The sequence below is a fragment of the Aristolochia californica genome, unplaced genomic scaffold (genome assembly GCF_029961685.1).
Source record: "Aristolochia californica isolate CCGP_79_NKW_82.1479 unplaced genomic scaffold, dmAriCali1.0.hap1 SCAF_15, whole genome shotgun sequence".
In the NCBI taxonomy this organism is placed as follows: domain Eukaryota; kingdom Viridiplantae; phylum Streptophyta; class Magnoliopsida; order Piperales; family Aristolochiaceae; genus Aristolochia; species Aristolochia californica.
In genome coordinates this window covers 19,955,342-19,973,557 of record NW_027181826.1, presented here as the reverse complement: position 1 = coordinate 19,973,557, position 18,216 = coordinate 19,955,342, and the positions used below count along the sequence as shown (strand labels likewise).

At 37.1% G+C, this 18,216-nt stretch overlaps 1 protein-coding gene across 2 annotated transcripts; it reads right to left on the bottom strand.

Annotated features, from left to right (window-relative positions):
* Positions 1 to 1,223: 1,223 nt before the first annotated feature.
* On the bottom strand, positions 1,224 to 17,501 carry LOC137952139 (uncharacterized). 2 transcript variants are annotated; one of them, XM_068799207.1, is made up of 19 exons: positions 17,304 to 17,501; positions 16,826 to 17,195; positions 16,653 to 16,733; positions 13,590 to 13,672; positions 13,381 to 13,465; positions 13,008 to 13,094; positions 12,053 to 12,114; positions 11,613 to 11,806; positions 11,466 to 11,526; positions 10,823 to 11,000; positions 6,652 to 6,690; positions 6,472 to 6,533; positions 6,354 to 6,390; positions 4,607 to 4,656; positions 4,439 to 4,508; positions 3,258 to 3,333; positions 2,961 to 3,037; positions 2,788 to 2,856; positions 1,225 to 1,915 (listed from the first exon to the last, which is right to left on the bottom strand). In XM_068799207.1, exons 2-19 carry the CDS (start codon positions 16,895 to 16,897, stop codon positions 1,856 to 1,858), a joined length of 1,443 nt encoding a protein of 480 aa, XP_068655308.1. In that variant the 5' UTR covers positions 16,898 to 17,195; positions 17,304 to 17,501; the 3' UTR covers positions 1,225 to 1,855. The 2 variants fall into 2 exon arrangements, with proteins under 2 accessions (XP_068655309.1, XP_068655308.1); XM_068799208.1 differs by lacking the exons at positions 13,381 to 13,465; positions 13,590 to 13,672 and having other exon boundaries at positions 1,224 to 1,915.
* Between the last annotated feature and the right edge of the window lie 715 nt (positions 17,502 to 18,216).

Sequence of the window (18,216 nt, the reverse complement as noted above, 5' to 3'; positions counted from 1 at the left end):
GAAAGGGTCCCCGGATCTCTTCTCAAGGAAGCGGACAAATAAAAGCAAGAAAAAAACACAGGCGAGAGACAAGAAAATGTGAGGTGCCTGACTACCTGCTCCTCTCCTCTGTCACGGATCTCTGAAGGAAACAGAGAAGCGGCGTAAAAGAAAAACAAAGAAGAAGAAAAGAGGACGAGAGAAGGTTTTCCTCCGAAAGCTCGCAGGCGACCGCACAACCACTCCTTTCAAATCTGAGAACAAAAAACAAAAAAGAACAAAAATCAAGAAGTTAGCATACCCAATATTTGTAGACAACAGACTACGAGTACTCGGGAGTGGAGGAAGAAACGAACAAGGAACAAGGAAGCCAGAGAGCGATGCTATCTACTAGTTGGAAACGAACAAGGAAGAGGGAAACGACGGCAGGGCATGGTGATCGGCGTAAGGATTTGGGTCGATGTCAGTGCCTAAGTCGAGAGAGTCCACAGGGAAAACCATACGACTGCAAATGGGTCGGTTAGAGTGGAAAAATTTTATATAAATATGCCATCGATTGGAGATGGAAGTTTAAGTAGAAACGGCTGCTTGTAAATGCACTTTTGCCTTGGGGCTTGGATATTTGGATGCCAAAAACTTTTAGAACTCATTGGTTTTGGCATTTGGATGCTGGCATCGGCAAACCAGTATTCGTTATGCTTGCTTGGGCATCCGGATTCTGGAATTCTGGATTTTCCCTTTTCTGAGAGGCATTGTAACAACTTGAAATTTGTTCAAATCTACTTAACCGGTTAGTTTCACTTGCTCAATATCATCAAAATTTGGTGAAATGAAGATTTGAAAACTTACTCCCGCCAACCGATGATGTCTTTTCAGTAGTCATGGCTGATGATCCTTTGGTTCTTGACAAGACAGCCCACTGAGTGGTAACCCTAGAACCTCTACTCTGACACTAAGTTATATTTTAAGGTTTATCTATAAATCCTTCCGAGTTATTATGAGTAACGAAGAAGGACAGCAAGCAGAAGTTTGAGTTTGAGAAAATAGAAGAAGAGAGGAGAATTCAATTGAGAGAAGAGAAAACGCTAGAAGAAAAGAGGGAAAAAACTCAACTAATGAACCCTGTTTTACAATTATAAAATTACCCTCAATATGCATGACTTAACAATAAAAATATATAGTAAACAAAAGTAAGAGACAAATCCAGCAAAATTATCGATCATCTTGTCAAACACCACAGGCGATTGTTAAAAAGTATTATATCTAGTCACACTCATCAAACTACCCTTTTGTGATCATCAAAGCTAGAACTACATTATATAAAACCTTAGGATAAGTAACAACTCCTGACAAGCACTAGAACCATCTTACAAGAAGATATTCACATGTATTGAAACAACTACATCAACAAAGCATCAATTACAAACTACCCTCACCTCCGTTTGCATAGGTACTACTACGAGCAACAGAAAGCAAAGCATTCACCTGGCCCAAACAAAGCATAGACTAGAACTTTTAATTGAGATAATAGCGTTAGTAAGCCGAATGATGAACCTGATAAACAACCCAAGCCTGCAGTGCTCACTAGTTGTAGCCAGTTGAGCAATCTAGTATCATTTAATATGAATCTTTTTGTCTTGTCAGTATCATACCTGCCTTCATCACCAGTTAAAATAACCAGAAAGAATAACAATTTTCCACTTTCAATTGGCTGGGCAAAATGAAGTTGTTTTTTCTAAATTGGCTTCTCATGGAAAAGACAATAAAACAATTTTAAGTCCACTCAATTGAGTGGGATGAAAAGAATAAATATACACGAATTGATGTGTAACATATCTGTAAATTGATGAGTGAACGTATTCTGATGGGTTCACTATCATTGCACTCGACAGCCTTGCTCTTCAGCTCTAAGTAGGATAAGGCCACGAGATATTCTCTGCAGTAATAACACGTAAACAAAAGAATAACAAGGTTAACCATGGGGAGCTGTGTTGCTGTTGATACTACCCACCTACTAATGCATATCCGGCCAACACCCAGCATTGAACGGAGCAAGACAATTTTCTCATATTTGATCCAAAACATCAGTGAAAAAATGTTATAACTTCAAAATATAAAACATAAAACAAAAACAAAAACCTGACTCATAATCTCTGTACTACTTTTTCAAGTACATATATAAAATTTAAGTAAAAGTAAAATACACATAACGAGTCAAAAATCAGTTAATCATTTAATTTAATCAATTACTAGACCAAAATATTCTGCTATATGAAACCAAATAGTATTAACTTAGATCACTTAAAAACTGCTTTTTGTTATTAATTTGGATTATATTATTAATTATGTGGGAGCATTATACTAAAAAAATTAAACTCAGATCCTAAGCTTAATTGAACTAATCGAGGATAAAATTTAGGTACCCACGGTGCGATCAATATTAACAGATACCCACGGTGTGATCACTTTTTCTTTAAAATAAAATAAAATTAATCAGAGGTTTGATCACTTGATGACATTCTTTTAAGCAGTTTAATGACACTTTATTTGGTATCTGTATTATTGTGGTTTAGAGAAAACATGCTTACTATAATAAACACATAAATAACCTTATTTTTAACTTTTTATATAACCTTATTCTTATACTAAGCATTAACAATGCACGATAGCATCACATAATGTTTCATCTGACTCAAGATGTTAGCAGACAGATGATTCATCACCTATGACAGATGTAGCCCATACCAGCTATAACAAAATAGGTCGATAACTGATATTAGCAGCCAGTTATGGAGGTAAATTATATACCTCACGTGTATCCCTTAGCCTCAAGAGTTCCAATCTATCAGAGGGCCTTAAGTTCAAAAGGTTGACTAGCTGCAAGAACAGATTCAAAAAATCGAAAAAGATGTTTTAGATTAATGCCAGAGCTTCCCTAGCAAAGAATAGCACATACTATAAATGACAGTGAAGAATCATACCCAGAAACTGAAGCGCTCAGGATCCTGTGGCCTGGGCATCCCCTCAGTTGAAGGTAGATCCATCCGTCTCAGTCTTTCTGCAAATCGAGTCCTTGTCAAGTATTTTAACTGGTAATAGGCAACTACATGTTGCTACTGCTGTTAAAAAAATGGTTACAAAAGCTGAAAGGAACTCAGAATAGCTATAAAGCTACGAAAGAAGAAAAAGGGATCTGACCGATAACCCTTTCCTTCTCTCAGAGAAAATGACCACATTTTCCAAGAATTACAAAGCAGTAGTATCATCGACTGCGTTACCTGTTCTTGTTGCATCCTTCATCCGCTGTATCCATGTTCGAGCCAGTTCTGCTGCTCCCGCAGCCATTAGGTTTAACTGTTAACAATAATACATAAACATGTGTCAAGATATCATCACCAGATAGACTATAAATGCAATATGTTTAATCAATTTCTCGCTAAGCAAACAGATCTTAAATGATAAAAAAACCAATGAATAGCCAACCACTGAGAAGGTACACATCGAAATTCTGACACAAACAATAACTGCATGTAACAGCATATTCCCAAAGTGCTTTGTTATCTGAGAATCTTATGCAGCCTTTGTTCAGAATATTGATTACACACAAAACAGTCCAAATTACTAGATAGGCTTAACCCAAGAAGTCAAACTAGAAACCCCTCAAACCCTTAATAAATCCTTTACTGGAAAATTATGAAGAGTTTTTAGTAGATATAATTTGCATCACTGGTAAAAAAAGGAAAATAGAATACAGAAATCCACAGCAAAACTAACACCATAGAAACAGAGCTCAGACCAGAACACATCAGACAAGACACACCACAAAATTAGTATTTCTGTAGTTTTTTTTTTTTTTTTTTTGACACTGATTTTAATTAAGACAAAGGCTCAAAAGAGTAATTTACAAAGGAGGCAGGGAAACCTTCCCAAACAATGAGAGATTGTTGGGAAGTTCCAAACTTTGCCAATTTATCAGCCAAAGAGTTGGCTGATCTAGGAATGAGATTCCAATTACAATGAGTATTTCTGTAATTTAAAAATGTTAAATGCATTTCTCTATTTCGAACCACAGAGGGCAGGCATACTGGAAGTTGATCCCAGATCCAAACGAACTGACTGCAAGAAGTCTGGAGATTTCACTTTGAATGCAAACAAGCTAGGAGCTTCCAGAAGCTTTGAATGACCATCTGCTTTTAGATGCAATATCTCTACATGGCCGACAACCCAAATCTTAAATCAACCGCTGGCATGAATGTAAGAAGGTCATTAACTAAAATCTAGCCCCTTGAGAGGCTTACAAAAAGGAGCTATCTAGATTACTGGCATTATATAGTGGAAGAACCACCTAAGGACAATGCCGCAGTGCACACGAGATCAGTAGCAAACGTGCATTTGTCGTGTGAAATATTGGTACATGTTTGATAAATTAGATACAACAAAAAGATGGTAAATTGCTTACATCATCCCTTTCAGTGGTCCCTTCTGGTGGACAGATGTCCTGAACCCATTCAACTTGTGCCACACGGTACCTATACAATAAAAAGACAACAGGCAGTAACAGTGAAAGAGGCACAAAAATTTCGGTCAACAAGATCACGAAAGTGAGTTGGCTACAAAAAGGATTTACCCATCCTGATCCCACGATCTAAGGATATGAAATCTTCTCCGACCTTCAACCTACATACAATCTCAAATGGATAAACGTACATCAGTTAAAGAAACTGTACGCTGTTAGTGGAATGATCTCACATAAATTAATATCAAGAAAAATCATACAGTTATTAGTTGGGAAAGATTTTTTAACTTCAGTTAATTGTTTTGGGATGGATAAGATCCAACTTTAACATAGTATCAAAATAAGAAGTCTTGTATTCTTGAGAAAGTCATGTAATTTTTCCAACTCTCGATGAAATCAACATTCACCTGCCTGAACCAAATTCTGATAGCAGAGATTTTTTTCCCACCAAAAAATGGAACGCGGTCCAATCAACAGCTTATTTTCTCATAGGCTCTGGATAGCACTTCATCAATATAATATCTTAAACCTTAACGGTTATTCTAAAACATAGAATCTGGATCGGGTGACACATGTATAAAACTAAATTTTATATGCACTGAAAGCGCCTGTTCAAGTTTCATGGCCAGATAAGAATTCCCCACATAGGCTCCATATTTTCAAATCCTGAGATTTGTCACATCACTTTTCACTTGCATCAGCATCCAAAACAAAAGTGAGATGTTTGCAAATGTTATGGGGAAAAGAACTTGAGGAATTCATGAGAATCCTGTCCCAAAGAAGTTGGATGACGAATCTTCTAGCAATAACTAAGAGCAAGAGCAATCTCCAACAGGAATAATAGTTCACCAGAAATCCCCACATGAGCAAAATCCATCTCTAAAATGATGAAACCTGCTCGAATCCCTGACAGTAATCTCTCTCTGCATAATCTTTGAGATCAACTTAATAGCAGCATGACAAGCACGCAAATTCTTCATGACTCTTATTGGAGACCCTGGTGGCGTATTAATCAAAGCAAACGAAATTGCTAATCTTTCACTGTGATATCTCAAAGATTCCACTTTAACATTCTCTTCCTCATCGTGAAGAGAATTAACTATGTTAAAGTCATGTAATTTATACCCCATTTGCATTGTTCACATCTCAAACCCTTTGTCCATATGAGTAAGCCAGGACATAAGGGCAATGTTAGGGAAATAATCCCAAATGGATTAATATCAAGAAAAATTATGTTATTATTGTTAAGGAATAGTCCTACACAGATTAGTGAGTACAAAAGATCTTGAGTTTATTAGTTGGGAAATAGGCTTCCTAAGTTGGCTAGTCATTTTGGGATGGGCATTGGACCCAACTTCACATGGTATCAGAGTAGGTACTCATATGTGGTCCTACACCTAAATTATCCATTTGTAAAGCCACAAAAGAGGGCCTACACCTAAATTATCCACTTATAGAGCCACAAAAGAGGGCCTACACGTGAGAGGGAATGTTAAAGAATAGTCCCACATGGATTAGTGAGTACAAAAATCTTAAGTTTATTAATTGAGAAAGAGGTTTCCTAAGTTGGCTAGTCATTTTGGATTGGGCCTTGGACCCAATTTCACAGTTATTAATTGGACAAAGGCCTTCTAACTCCAACTAGTCATTTTGGGATGGAACTAAACTGAACTTTAACCATTTTCCATTTCATCATCTTCATTACAAATTAACTCAAAAGTAAAAAAATCATCTGTGATGGACATTTTTTATGGGGAAGAACCCATCAATCAGCAGAGATGATGTGGTCATTCAGGAAAATTGATGTAATATGCACAAAAAGCATTAGTGTTTAAAAATATTAAATGCACCCGTGCACCTCTAAGTAAAATCGTCCATCTGGAAGTGGCTCAAACCTGCATGAATACAAAAAACAGCTCAAGTGAAAGGTAGAAATGGGACAGTAAGGAATTACAGACATAAAGAGTAGAACCCACTCGGTTATTTCCACTTCACAAGCATAATCAGCTAGGAAACCTGTTGAGGAATCAATGACAACCTACATTCAGAAGAAGAATATATTCAGAAACAATATTAAGTGTCTCACTTTCAAATTCATAAAAATTAAAAAATTAAAAAATAAAATAAGATAAGAAAAGAACTAGTAAGACTTATACCATTCCCATCCGGTGATTCCCTTCCATTACTCTCCTAACCTGTTTATAAAACAGCGGGATAAGAAGAAAAAAAAGGCAACACAATGACTGTATCTATTGAATTAAATGCCCTTAAAGCCTAATATATAAAAGTCTTACTAGGGCAGAAAATACTACAAGCTTAAGGTCAAATGTACATATCATTATACATCAATTCAAAATGTTACAAGCCAAATAGATATTCTTTGCTAATCTTTAAATAAATACTGCTTGTTTCCATGTTCAATGAAGGTTACACTACCAGAAATGCATATATGATACTTTAACACATATGTTGTTTACCATGATTATCTTCATGCAGGATATAGAATCAAAGCATTTTTAAAATAAAATGAGTGACAACTTGGAAAATATACATCTTACAAAGTAAAAGAACTCCACCTCCACAACAGACTAGAAAAACTTGCTTCCAAATATTATTAACAAAGCTAATCATTATGAAAAATAAAAACTAAACGCATAGCCTCCAGACAAATACGATATTATCTCCATCTTTTAATTTCGAATAAGAAACTGATAATCCAGAGAATCATTACCAACATATTGTAAGACTTGGTTTAAACAAAATCCTTGAGCCACCTTGCAAAAAAGTATTTTAATATTACTTGTGTTTCAGAAGTTCAAAACGCCACTTACTGGGTCCTGCTTACTCTTGAAGAAATGATCTCTTTTCTTTAAGCCTAACTCAAAGAATTTTCCACAGATAAACCATGAAGGCGATTCTATCCGATGACTATTACAAGTTATTAAGGCACAACTAATGAAAATGTCTATAAATAAAAAGATCATCAAGAATTTGGATCAACTAGTGGCAAAGAATAAAATAAATAAATTATAAGATATTTTTGAAGAGAAGATATGGAAGCCTCTTACACGACTCTCAAAGTAAGTAGTCTCACAGAACTAGAATTAATATGGTGGAGTCTTACAAGAGTCTCACAAAAGGAGGTCTCACAGGAAAATCTCAGTTTCAAGGGGTTTTAGTTATGTTAGTCTTCTATTTATGTTGAATTATTCAATTATGTTAGGACTTATCTTTAAATGTTAGAGTTTGGGTGTAATTGGGACAAGGGTAGTTTAATTGTAATTGGACTTTACTACTTTTCTCTATTATAAATAGGGGTTCATGTACTCTGATTACATCAAGTCAATGAAGTTTTTCTCTTTTCCATAAATTCAACATGGTATCAGAGCAGGTTTTGTGAGTTGATTCGGTCAACCCACAGAGATAATGCGATCATTTTCTAATCTATTATCTCTAGTAGTTTAAGTTCGTATCTTTCTTTTTTCTTTGCAGTCCCTATACCTGTTGTTTGCTTTGCGTTTTCACCTCTATACAGAACTTTTCCTATTGCATATTATATATTTATGAAAAGATATTCAAGTCTACTTTCCAACGCAAAATGAAATTTGGCTATCGGAGTTTTCTACAAAAAGAAATCGATATTTGAAGCAGCAAAGGTCAGACTGCAAGAGAGGTTCAAGCAGTAGCAAAAAACTTCAACTTTCGAGCCATTTTATGTTATCAAGAACGAAACTTTATACAGAGAATTATATATCAAAAGAAAGATATGTAAGTCTATTTTCTTACCTATTCAACCAATTCTCGATCTGAGTTTTTTATATGGAGATATTGATCTTGGAAGAGTCAATGGTCATGCTGGCAAAAGGAGAAAGAGTACTTAGTTTGGCCAGATTACAGAGACCAAAATCTATCAGATTATTTGTCTCAAAAGAAGTATATTTTATGAAGAGAAGTTATATTTGGATGAAAGGTATTTAAGTCTAGTTTCAAAAGGAGAAATTTTCACGTCAATCTGATCTATCTTTAAGGATATATTCGCAATGGAAGAATCAAAAGTCATGCTGATATCCTATTGCATTGAAAAATCCGAATTTAAGCCAAATTTTTTGCGTCATTTTTGAGTTGCTGTTATTGATCAACAATATCAGGAAAATATCGGTAACCTTTCTCCTACCATCCTTTTTTGACTCTCGCATCCCCTTTGGGCCAACCTCTTGTGTGTTTCATCAATTGGTTTACTTTTTTTTTTATATATATGGGTGTTGTTAAGTCCATTGAGACTTTTTATTAGTACCCTTGGGTTTTTTTATCATTGTCTTGTGAATGACAGACATTACCCACTTTAGTGATTATTATCAGTATATTTGTTCGAAATCATTTGAGGTTGGTTTCGACTTATATTTTATTACCCATTTTTACCTTTTGAGAGTTTGTGTCCAGTTTCGTACTTATCCTTAGGACACCACGTTGAGGAGGTTATTACTACATCTATGTTATTTATTTCAAACTGAGATCACTGCCATGACCTCCCAGCTTGAGGGGGAGAAGTAAAAGAAAGATGTATTTTATTACATATGTTGTGGTAATTTTAATGTAACAAAAATATTCAAGAAAGGGGGAGCACAAAAGATGAAGTTTTTGCATCTATGAAGAAATTTTTGCAGCAAAGAAAATTGAAGACCAATAATCTTTTTTATTGCAAGCTGAAGTTATAAACTCTAGCTTGAGAAAGAGAGTTGAAGAAAAGATATGGAAGCCTCTTACATGACTCTCACAATAAGCAATCTCACATAGCTAGAATTAATATGGAGTCTTACAAGAGTCTCACAAAAAGAGGTCTCAATTTAAAGGTGTTTTAGTTATGTTAGTCTTGTATTTATGTTGAGTTATTTAATTATGCTAAGACTTATCTTTAAATGTTAGAGTTTGGATGATTGAACCTAGATCCTCGAAGGGGCCTTTCAGACTCAGAGGCCTTGGAAGCGAGTAGTTTATTGGACTCTTTGAATTCTGTCAGAATGAGACTTTCTGACACGGACAAGCTTATTTGGTGGCCTAACAAAAGCAGCAGTTACATTAATGGCTGGAATTCGACGCAAAGAGAGCATGATATTCACTTTGTATGGCTTATTTGCACACTTCCAAAGATAAAATTCTTCATGTGGAGCACTTGCCAGAGTAAGATTCTCACGAGTGATGTGCTTAGTAGAAGGGGTCACCCAGCTATCGACCCCCTTTGTCCTCTCTGCAGCATTGAAGCAGAAACCGCCAGTCATATTCTTCTACATTGCTCCTTTTCATGGTATGTGTGGACCTCTGTTCTAGGCAAGATGGGGCTGCAATTCTATATATCAGCTGATCTAATCTCTTTCAGCAAGTCGATCGTTGGCCTCCCCCTTCCTGGTCTCAGAAAAGTGATGGTATCCGCCTGTACCAGTTTCATTCCGTGGGGGCTCTGGAATGAACGCAACCGAAGGCGGTTCGATGCTAAAAATGAATTTGAAGTAAGAGTAGCGGACAGGGTGTCGGGGCAAATATCCTCTTGGCTTCTAACTAAGAAGGTTTTTTCCTCCTTCAAAGGAACCTCTATCTGTGAAAACTGGAGTACTTTGGCAAGGATGCACTTTGGGATCAAGGCTCCAGCAATGCAAGAGTGGATCCCCCCGGAAGCTGGATACCTCAAGTTGAATTTTGATGGCTCTTCTTTTGGCACTCCGGGGATTGCTAGTTTTGGGGGAGTTATTTCGGATCCATTTGGCAATCAATGTTTCTCTTATGCCGGCCCATTAAACATTTCTGATTCTACGTCGGCTGAGCTCTATGGCCTACTCAATGGGCTTCGCATTTTTAGAGACAGCTGCAGTGGTCCCATTCACATTGAAGAAGACTCGAATGTGGTCATTGGATGGTATGAGCATGCCTCCCCTCTACCGTGGTGCCATTGGGACATCTTTCGGAAAATTTTAAATATTACCTCACTCCACTCTTGTATTTGGTCTCACATTCTGAGATCTGCAAATTCGGCTGCAGATGTGCTAGCCAAACAGGGAGCGTCCCTGCAATCTCTTGTTGTGAGGGATCTGCTCCCTCTTCCTTTGTAATTTTTTCTTGTTTATATATAAATACATCTTTATAAAAAAAAATGTTAGAGTTTGGATGTAATTGGGACAAGGGTTAATTGTAATTGGACTCTACTACTTTCCTCTATTATAAATAGGGGTTCATGTACTCTGATTACATCAAGCCAATGAAGTTTTTTTTTTTTTCTATAAATTCAACAGAAATTTACATCACCATTTATCACCAATAACAGAAAAGAAACCTCACCATGAGTCTGTAGCGGGGCTCAAATATGTTGAGAGACAACTTCTGGCATGGAAGGACAACATCCATGACAAAAAGTGGCAGTAAATCTGCGGCTAAGCAAGTCAAATTCTCGTGTTCCAACTTCCTCTCTGCATATTCCTCCGGAAAGTTCTTTTGAATTATGTTGTTTAGTGTCACACTGGAAACGAAAAATTACTGATTGTAAAATGAGCAGTTTTCAGGTGGTTTGAAACATAAGCAGTACCAAGAACGGCAAAGACAAAAAAATGAAAGGATGAGAAATCACGTACAACAGGTTTAGTACAAGGGTCTCAAGTCTACCCATACACAACATAATGTGCACTCAAGTAATCACCAGCTTGTGATGCATGGATGACAAAAATCACCATTAGAACATCCTGTCTTTTAACTGATTTTTTATCAAAATCAAACAGCCCCAGTAGCCACCCACGTCTATATGAGTGATATTATTTAGAGATTCAATTCATGTAGAAGATTGCCCATTGATGGTGGTTTTCATATGGTGGACCCCCAGGTCACCAACAATCACCAAATGTCTTGGGTAGGCCACTATGAGTGTTCCCTCATAACATACATAAATGAATATTAGAATATCAACCCCCATGAAAGAGAGAACTTTTACCTTATGGGATATGTTCTAGGACTAATAAATAGCACAGTCCTGCATATAGGACACTTGTTACCTGTCATGTAAACAAAAAAATTAAGATATTGTAAATTATTTCTCTGAAGGATAAAGCAACAAAAGATGAAGAATAATAATCCTCACCATGGTCCATCGACTGAAACAAGCATGCACGACAAAAAGAATGCCCACAAGGAGTAGTTACAGGTTCATATAACAACTTAATGCACAAGGTACACTCAAAATCATCAGTCCTTTCGGGTATCCCGTGCCTTATGCTTCCACTTGGTCCACCTGAGATCATCTCTAATCTGTGCAGAGAGACCTGAAGAGGAGTGCTGCATAATACCACCATTTAAATGTCAGGATAATCTACTCATAATTGACATGGGCACGGAATTGAAGATCTCCATGATAGAACTGTTAACACCACAAGGCATGTTTTGACAGGACAACCTCTCAAAGAAACAGATGATTTGTCTTAAAGCAAAAGGTTCCTCCTCCTAAAAAACATAGTAATACAATGCTTGACCTCATTTGTCCACATTATATAAATTCACAAAATCGATTGACAGAAAAATAACCTTAAAGGATCTGACTGAAGGCCTAAAAGCAGAGCTTCCCTTGCCTCTTCATACCGTTCTAACTGAAACATGCAAAGAAGATGTCAAAAACATGGGATATATGCACCATATGAACTTGAGAAAGCTGAATAGAAGTCAAAGGATGCAAGTTTGAGTTTTCAATAGGCAGACAACCTGCAATGAAATTGATAGAACAAAATATTAATTGACTAGAACACTAATGTCACATGTAATAAGGATTGCTTTTAATGTTTAACAGATGACAGTCAAAACATGTGAATGAGCTGCATATTACAATCATGCAGCGTCCTGTCAATGGTTCTTTCCATGTTATGATACAGTTGATAGAGAAAGAATGAGAGAGAGCTTCCAATCTTTTGGGAAGATAACTAGAAATTGATTGAATATAATCAAAATTGAAAGAGAATTGGCTGATCACATGCAACCACGCCCATCTTGCAGTATTTTCAAATTAAAGTAGAAACGGACACTCAAACATACAAGGAGAAAAAAAAAAAAAATTGACTGCAAGGCTTCTTGCATAGCTCTTTTGAAATAAGCCACACCTCAAAGTCAAAGGACAGGTGTATTAGGCCTTTAGTTCAATGGCCAAGGGGGGGGGGGGGGGGGGGGGGGGGGGGGGGGGGGGGGGTGTTGACAAAGTTTTCAACCTTCTAAAAAGAAGTCAAAGGATGAAAAGGAATGCAAAATAAAGGAAGAGCAGGGGCACAGAAGAAATATGTATAATTTTCAAAAATGAGAGTAGCACATATCTGTGCGAAAAATAGAAAACATAAATAATGACAAACCATCAAGTGCTTAAGCAAAAATAGCCAGTATAAATGTGTTCTACTGCAAGCATCTAGCCAAATTGAAAGGATATTAAAGTCACCTAACTTCCTCAAACCAAGTTAAAGCCCTCACTATTCCATTCAATGAGAAAATCACTACTTACCAACATAAGAGCATTGGCCTTCAAATAGTATGACTTTACAGCATTACTTGAGAGCATCATCACCCTCTCAGCGTCTTTCAAAGCAAGCTGAAATGATAACCAGAAATAAATAAATAAATAATGATGTCCAAAGGACAATATAAGAACTCTACGCATTACCAAAAGCTAAATTGCCCTGTTAAGTATTGGTTCAGTCAAGTCAATGTGTTTTGGAGCTAAACCCAGTAATCCATGACAAAAAATGGAAACGGAAATGAAAAGCTCAACAAAATTAATATAGAACTTATATGACAGAACTTAGTAGATTCATGCAAAAATGGTCTTAAATATCCCAGGGCTCTAGCTGATAGAAAGGACAAAGATTAGAACATACTTCAGCATGTGTTGTTGGATCCAGTCCATTCAATGGTTGACGTTCAGAAGAAGATGAAGGTCTGTCTCTTAGGATTCTGCTCAACCTACAAAATGAAAGACATGAAATCACACTTCCATACCACTCAGAGCAGCAGAAACAGAAAATTAAGGTCTAAAGACATGCACACCACTAGCTTAAATGCTTGAAAACAAAAAAACCCAGCTCACCGACAGAAGGCGGAACTCCGGTTGCTTAGAATGACAGCATCACCAGGTTTCAGGGTTTGAGCTTTAGAATAATATGTGATTGCCTGCACTAAAAGAATCTCAATTCGTTAGCTCTTCAAACGTCAAGACAAAGGCATTTCTTGCTTTCTAGAAACATATTTTTTTTGTTTTTGCTCTATCCTTGAAAATTGAAAACCCTGCGGTTATTTTAACGCCACAAAAGGCATTCGGCAAGGGGACCCTCTGTCTCCCTTCCTCTTCACTCTCATTGCAGAACACATGGTATCCCTGGTCTGTCTTGCAAAAAAAATCGGTTGGCTAACCCCCATCTCTAATGATCCCAATCAAGATATTTCCCTTCTGCAATATGCTGATGACTCCATTCTCTTTGGTGAAGGTACTTTAGAAGAAATCTCTCATATTAAAGCCCTGTTAAATTTATTTGGACACTCTACTGGTCAAAAGGTAAGCTGAACAAAATCTTCAATTACTGGCTTCAATATTGATCCTAATGTGTTAAACTCCATGGCTTGTTATCTAGGATGTAAAATTGCTAGGCCTCCCTGTACATATCTGGGCCTACCTTTTTCACCTACTCTGCCTTCCAAAATCTCTTGGAATCCTGTTATTGAGCGTTTGGAGGGCCACCTGGTGTCCTGGAGAGGAAGATTTTTATCTAAGGCTGCTAAACTTGTTCTTATTAAGTCTTGCTTGCACGGTATCCCTTCTTATTTTCTCTCTCTATATCGATACCCTGCTTCTATCCGCAAAAGATTTGAACTACTCAAAAGGAGATTCCTGTGGGGAGGACCGATCAGTGAAAGGAAATATAGCCTGGTGAAATGAGCTGAGATACGTAAATCTAAAACTCTTGGCGGACTCGGGATCTGCGATACTGCTACCACAAATTCTGCATTGTTACTTGAATGGATTTGGAAGTTTAACTTATATCCGGAATTGATTTGGAGGAAATTGATTGCTGCTAAAGCAAATAAATTATTGGGTTGGAGGCCTGAGGGTGGGCGATGTAATAGGCTGTCCCCTGTGTGAAAAAAAATTGTAATATTGTTACCTGCTTTCAAAACGGCTATAAAATGTTACTCTGGCATGGGGAATGTAACAAGATTTTAGTCAGACTGGTGGACCGACACCCACAGCATCAACATCAGCCACGGCTTGGTTTCGATCCTGACGAGAAATATTGAAGCATACATCTCGGACCAACGAATTGATTCTGAAGGATGGAACTTAAATCTCCGAAGATCACTTTCGAATTCTGAGGCCTTGGTAGCATCCGACCTCATCACCATTCTTTCCTCGGAAAGGCACAGAAATGTGCCTGGTACTCTTATTTGGACGCCATGCACTCAAGGTAATTTCTCAACTTCATCTGCATACAATTTCCTGAGTTGTCCCAGCCCTCCACAAACCAAACATTCTGCTGCCATTGCATGAACCTTGCTTGCCCCTCCTCGTGCTAATTTTTTTATCTAGTCCACGTGTAGGAATAAAATTTTCACATCAGATTCCCTAATCCGAAGAGGAACCTATGTCCCCGGCCCTCTATGCCCCTTCTGCCAAACTTCCCCAGAAACAACCACCCATATCCTTTTACATTGCAACTATGCCTATTTTGTGTGGACTAGCCTCCTCAAAAAAATCGGTCTCCAATACTGCCTCTCTCAAAATCTCTCAGCTACAATCCTCTCAGTTACTAATGCTAGCCTCCCAAAACTCAGAAAATTATTAATCTCTTGCTATGTTGGGCATCTCATTTGGGCATATTTCGTAAATTCAATCTAAAATCTATTCCTGGCAATACATTGGTTGAAAAAATTATTGGTCAAGTTACTGCATGGATCCTTCTACATAAGGCATTCAGAAATCTAAATGGATCTAATTTTTGTGAGAACTGGTAGATAATTGCTGGTATGTCTTAACCACCTCGCCCCCCAATTATGGAAATTTGGTCCCCCCCAATAGGCCACTATAAATTGAATTTTGACAGAAACGCTTTTGGATGTCCTAGCCTAGCGGGTTTTGGTGGTGTTGTTCATGACAAAAACGGTACTCTTCTTTTTTCTTTCGCTGGGCCAATTGGAATTTCAGATTCGACTAATGGTGAACTCTCCGGGTTACTAAATGGACTTCGGATTTTCAAAAGTCATCTTACTGGGCCCCTTTGCATTGAAGGAGACTCAAAAATCGTCATCAATTGGTGTACAAAGATAGATCTTCCACCATGGCGGCATTGGGACATGTTTTATGATATATGTAATTTAAACTCTTCTTTAAATTTTAATTGGAAGTACATTCCTAGGTCAGCTAATCATTTAGCAGATGCTCAGGCTAAATTAGGTGTTTCACTCCAACACCTTGGTGTGGAGGAAATCCCTGTTTAGCAAGGTATTGTAATTTTTCTCTTCCTTTTTAATAGCTTATACATCTTCATTCAAAAAAAAAAAAATTGCGATTAACTTTTAATTGTCATGCAAATTATTTTTATTTTCATTCACCAGTAATTTCACAGCCCTCCCCTCTTGTGGGAGCCTTTGTAATTCTAAAAACATACAAATAACACTGAAAAAAGATTAACAAAATAACATCAAATTAATGACTTTATATTGTAAAAGACCCTACAAGTGGAGAAGTGATTAGGTTACAAAAAGAAAAACATATGCAAAATGGAAAAGATGATGTGCTCAAAAACAGAGTCTTTGATGACGCATGCTGTCCTCTCTTATCTGAGCCATCGCCTTAAAAGACACTCTGTAAAGCTTACAAAAAGATCCCTTGAAAGACGCAACTCCTACAAGAGCAAAGACCTCAAGCTTCTCGGAATCTCAAATTCCGGTGGAACAAATGTTGGAAATAAGTAGCTGTTTGCATAAGACAAAATTAAACCTGGAAAAACCGACAATTATATCTGCACAGACCACGAACAGGAATATGTTGTTCTAAAAAGCCACAGAACGACTCACACAGAAAACCGGGAAAAAGCAAAAATCCAACAGGCAAAAACACAAATTTAAATGAAGCTGAAATGAACACAAATGCACACACCTCGTCCATTCGATTCTCTCGAAAAGCTCGGTTCCCTTTCTCTACAAACTGACGAACTTCCCAGAATTGATCATCCAATTCCTGCATTACAGAACCATCACCAAGCAAATAATCACTTTGCAAAAGCCAAACGACACCAATTCAGAAAAATAAAAAAAATAAAAAAAACTCACTGCAGGCAATTCATCGACGTCGTCGAATCCATTCCAACCCTCTCCGGCCGCAAAAGACGAAGTCTCGGCCATCAAACTAGAGCTAGAGAAGAAGAAGGAGAAAAGTGAAAAAACACAAGTATAAAACCCTAGCAATGCCAGTAACTCCGAGAGCAGACTAACGACCAGCTGCTTCTCGAGCACTTGGTGTTCTTTCCTCTCTCCTTCATTTTTTTTGCACGGCCGACATTCGAAAACGTGGTCGTCTTCTTTCTCGCTCGTGAAAAATCCCCGAAGGCTTCGAAATGAGACCGGGTCGATTAGAATGAGCCCGTCTCTGAGAGAGACACGTTGTGCTGCGCGGGGTTTTCTTCCATTTTTAGCTTGGCGGCTGCTGCGGGTACAAATGAGGAGTACACGAGAATATCAGAAAGTAAACCGTAAAATAGACCAAGTCGATTCCTTTGGGGGTGTTTTTGTAGTTTCACATTAATGTAACCTGGACGTCGAGTTCTAAGGTCGATTTCCTGGTCTCCTCACAGTACAGTTGTCATTGTAGGATAACTCGCGTCGGAGTCAATGAGCGAAAAGAACGAGGGCGTTTGACTACGGCAAGTGGGACCAACCAGCGCTAGCATTCGGCCGTGGGCGACACCGCGGGGCTAAGCTGAAATTCTTAAGGCCGTCTGTGTTTGGAATTAGGAAAGTGGAAAGAAAATAAAATGAAATAAATGATGATTAATATTTTAAAATTAGTAATAATTAATATTATAAAATAAAAAGAACAATAAATTTAATAATATTTTAAAATTAGTAATAATTAATATTTTCTATCAAATTTCTATTTATTTTCGTTTCTCCTCAAATTTCTTATTTTCTTTTATTTCAATGATTATATATAATTTCTACAAAACAAAAAAAAATAACTTTCTTTATTTTTTTTCGATTTCTCCAACATGTTTGACATGATTCAAATAACATTACTTTGATTATGTTACCTTATTAATTACTTTTGTTGATGTTTATATATAATTTCATATGATAATTATATATATTTGTTATCTAAACATGGACTTGAGGTCACGTGTTTAGGTATTACGGCGCTCTGATCAACACAAGTGGTTCCAACCATATGAGGATGTAGAGGAGAGTCTTAAAATTTGAACAAAGTAATTTTTACCACTAAGACTAGTCTCTATATCTTCTCGCTCTGAACTCAATATATATATAAAAAAAAAAAAAACGACTGATTATCATAAATTCAATTAACTTATCTCATAACCTGAAATAGGACATGGTTTACCTAAATCGGATTGAGTTTGCTCAAATATCCTAAACATGGTTGTTTATTTCCAAAGAAGGAAAGGAGAGAGCATAATCTACTATTCCGTAAGCCAGCTTCCTCTTCATTT

Coding starts and splice junctions, on each gene's coding strand:
- LOC137952139 (XM_068799207.1), bottom strand. CDS start 16,897: ATGGCCGAGACTTCGTCTTTTGCGGCCGGAGAGGGTTGGAATGGATTC. Junction 16,734..16,825: donor ACGTCGATGAATTGCCTGCA/GTGAGTTTTTTT, acceptor TCTGTAATGCAG/GAATTGGATGATCAATTCTG. Junction 6,391..6,471: donor TGTGAAGTGGAAATAACCGA/GTGGGTTCTACT, acceptor GTATTCATGCAG/GTTTGAGCCACTTCCAGATG.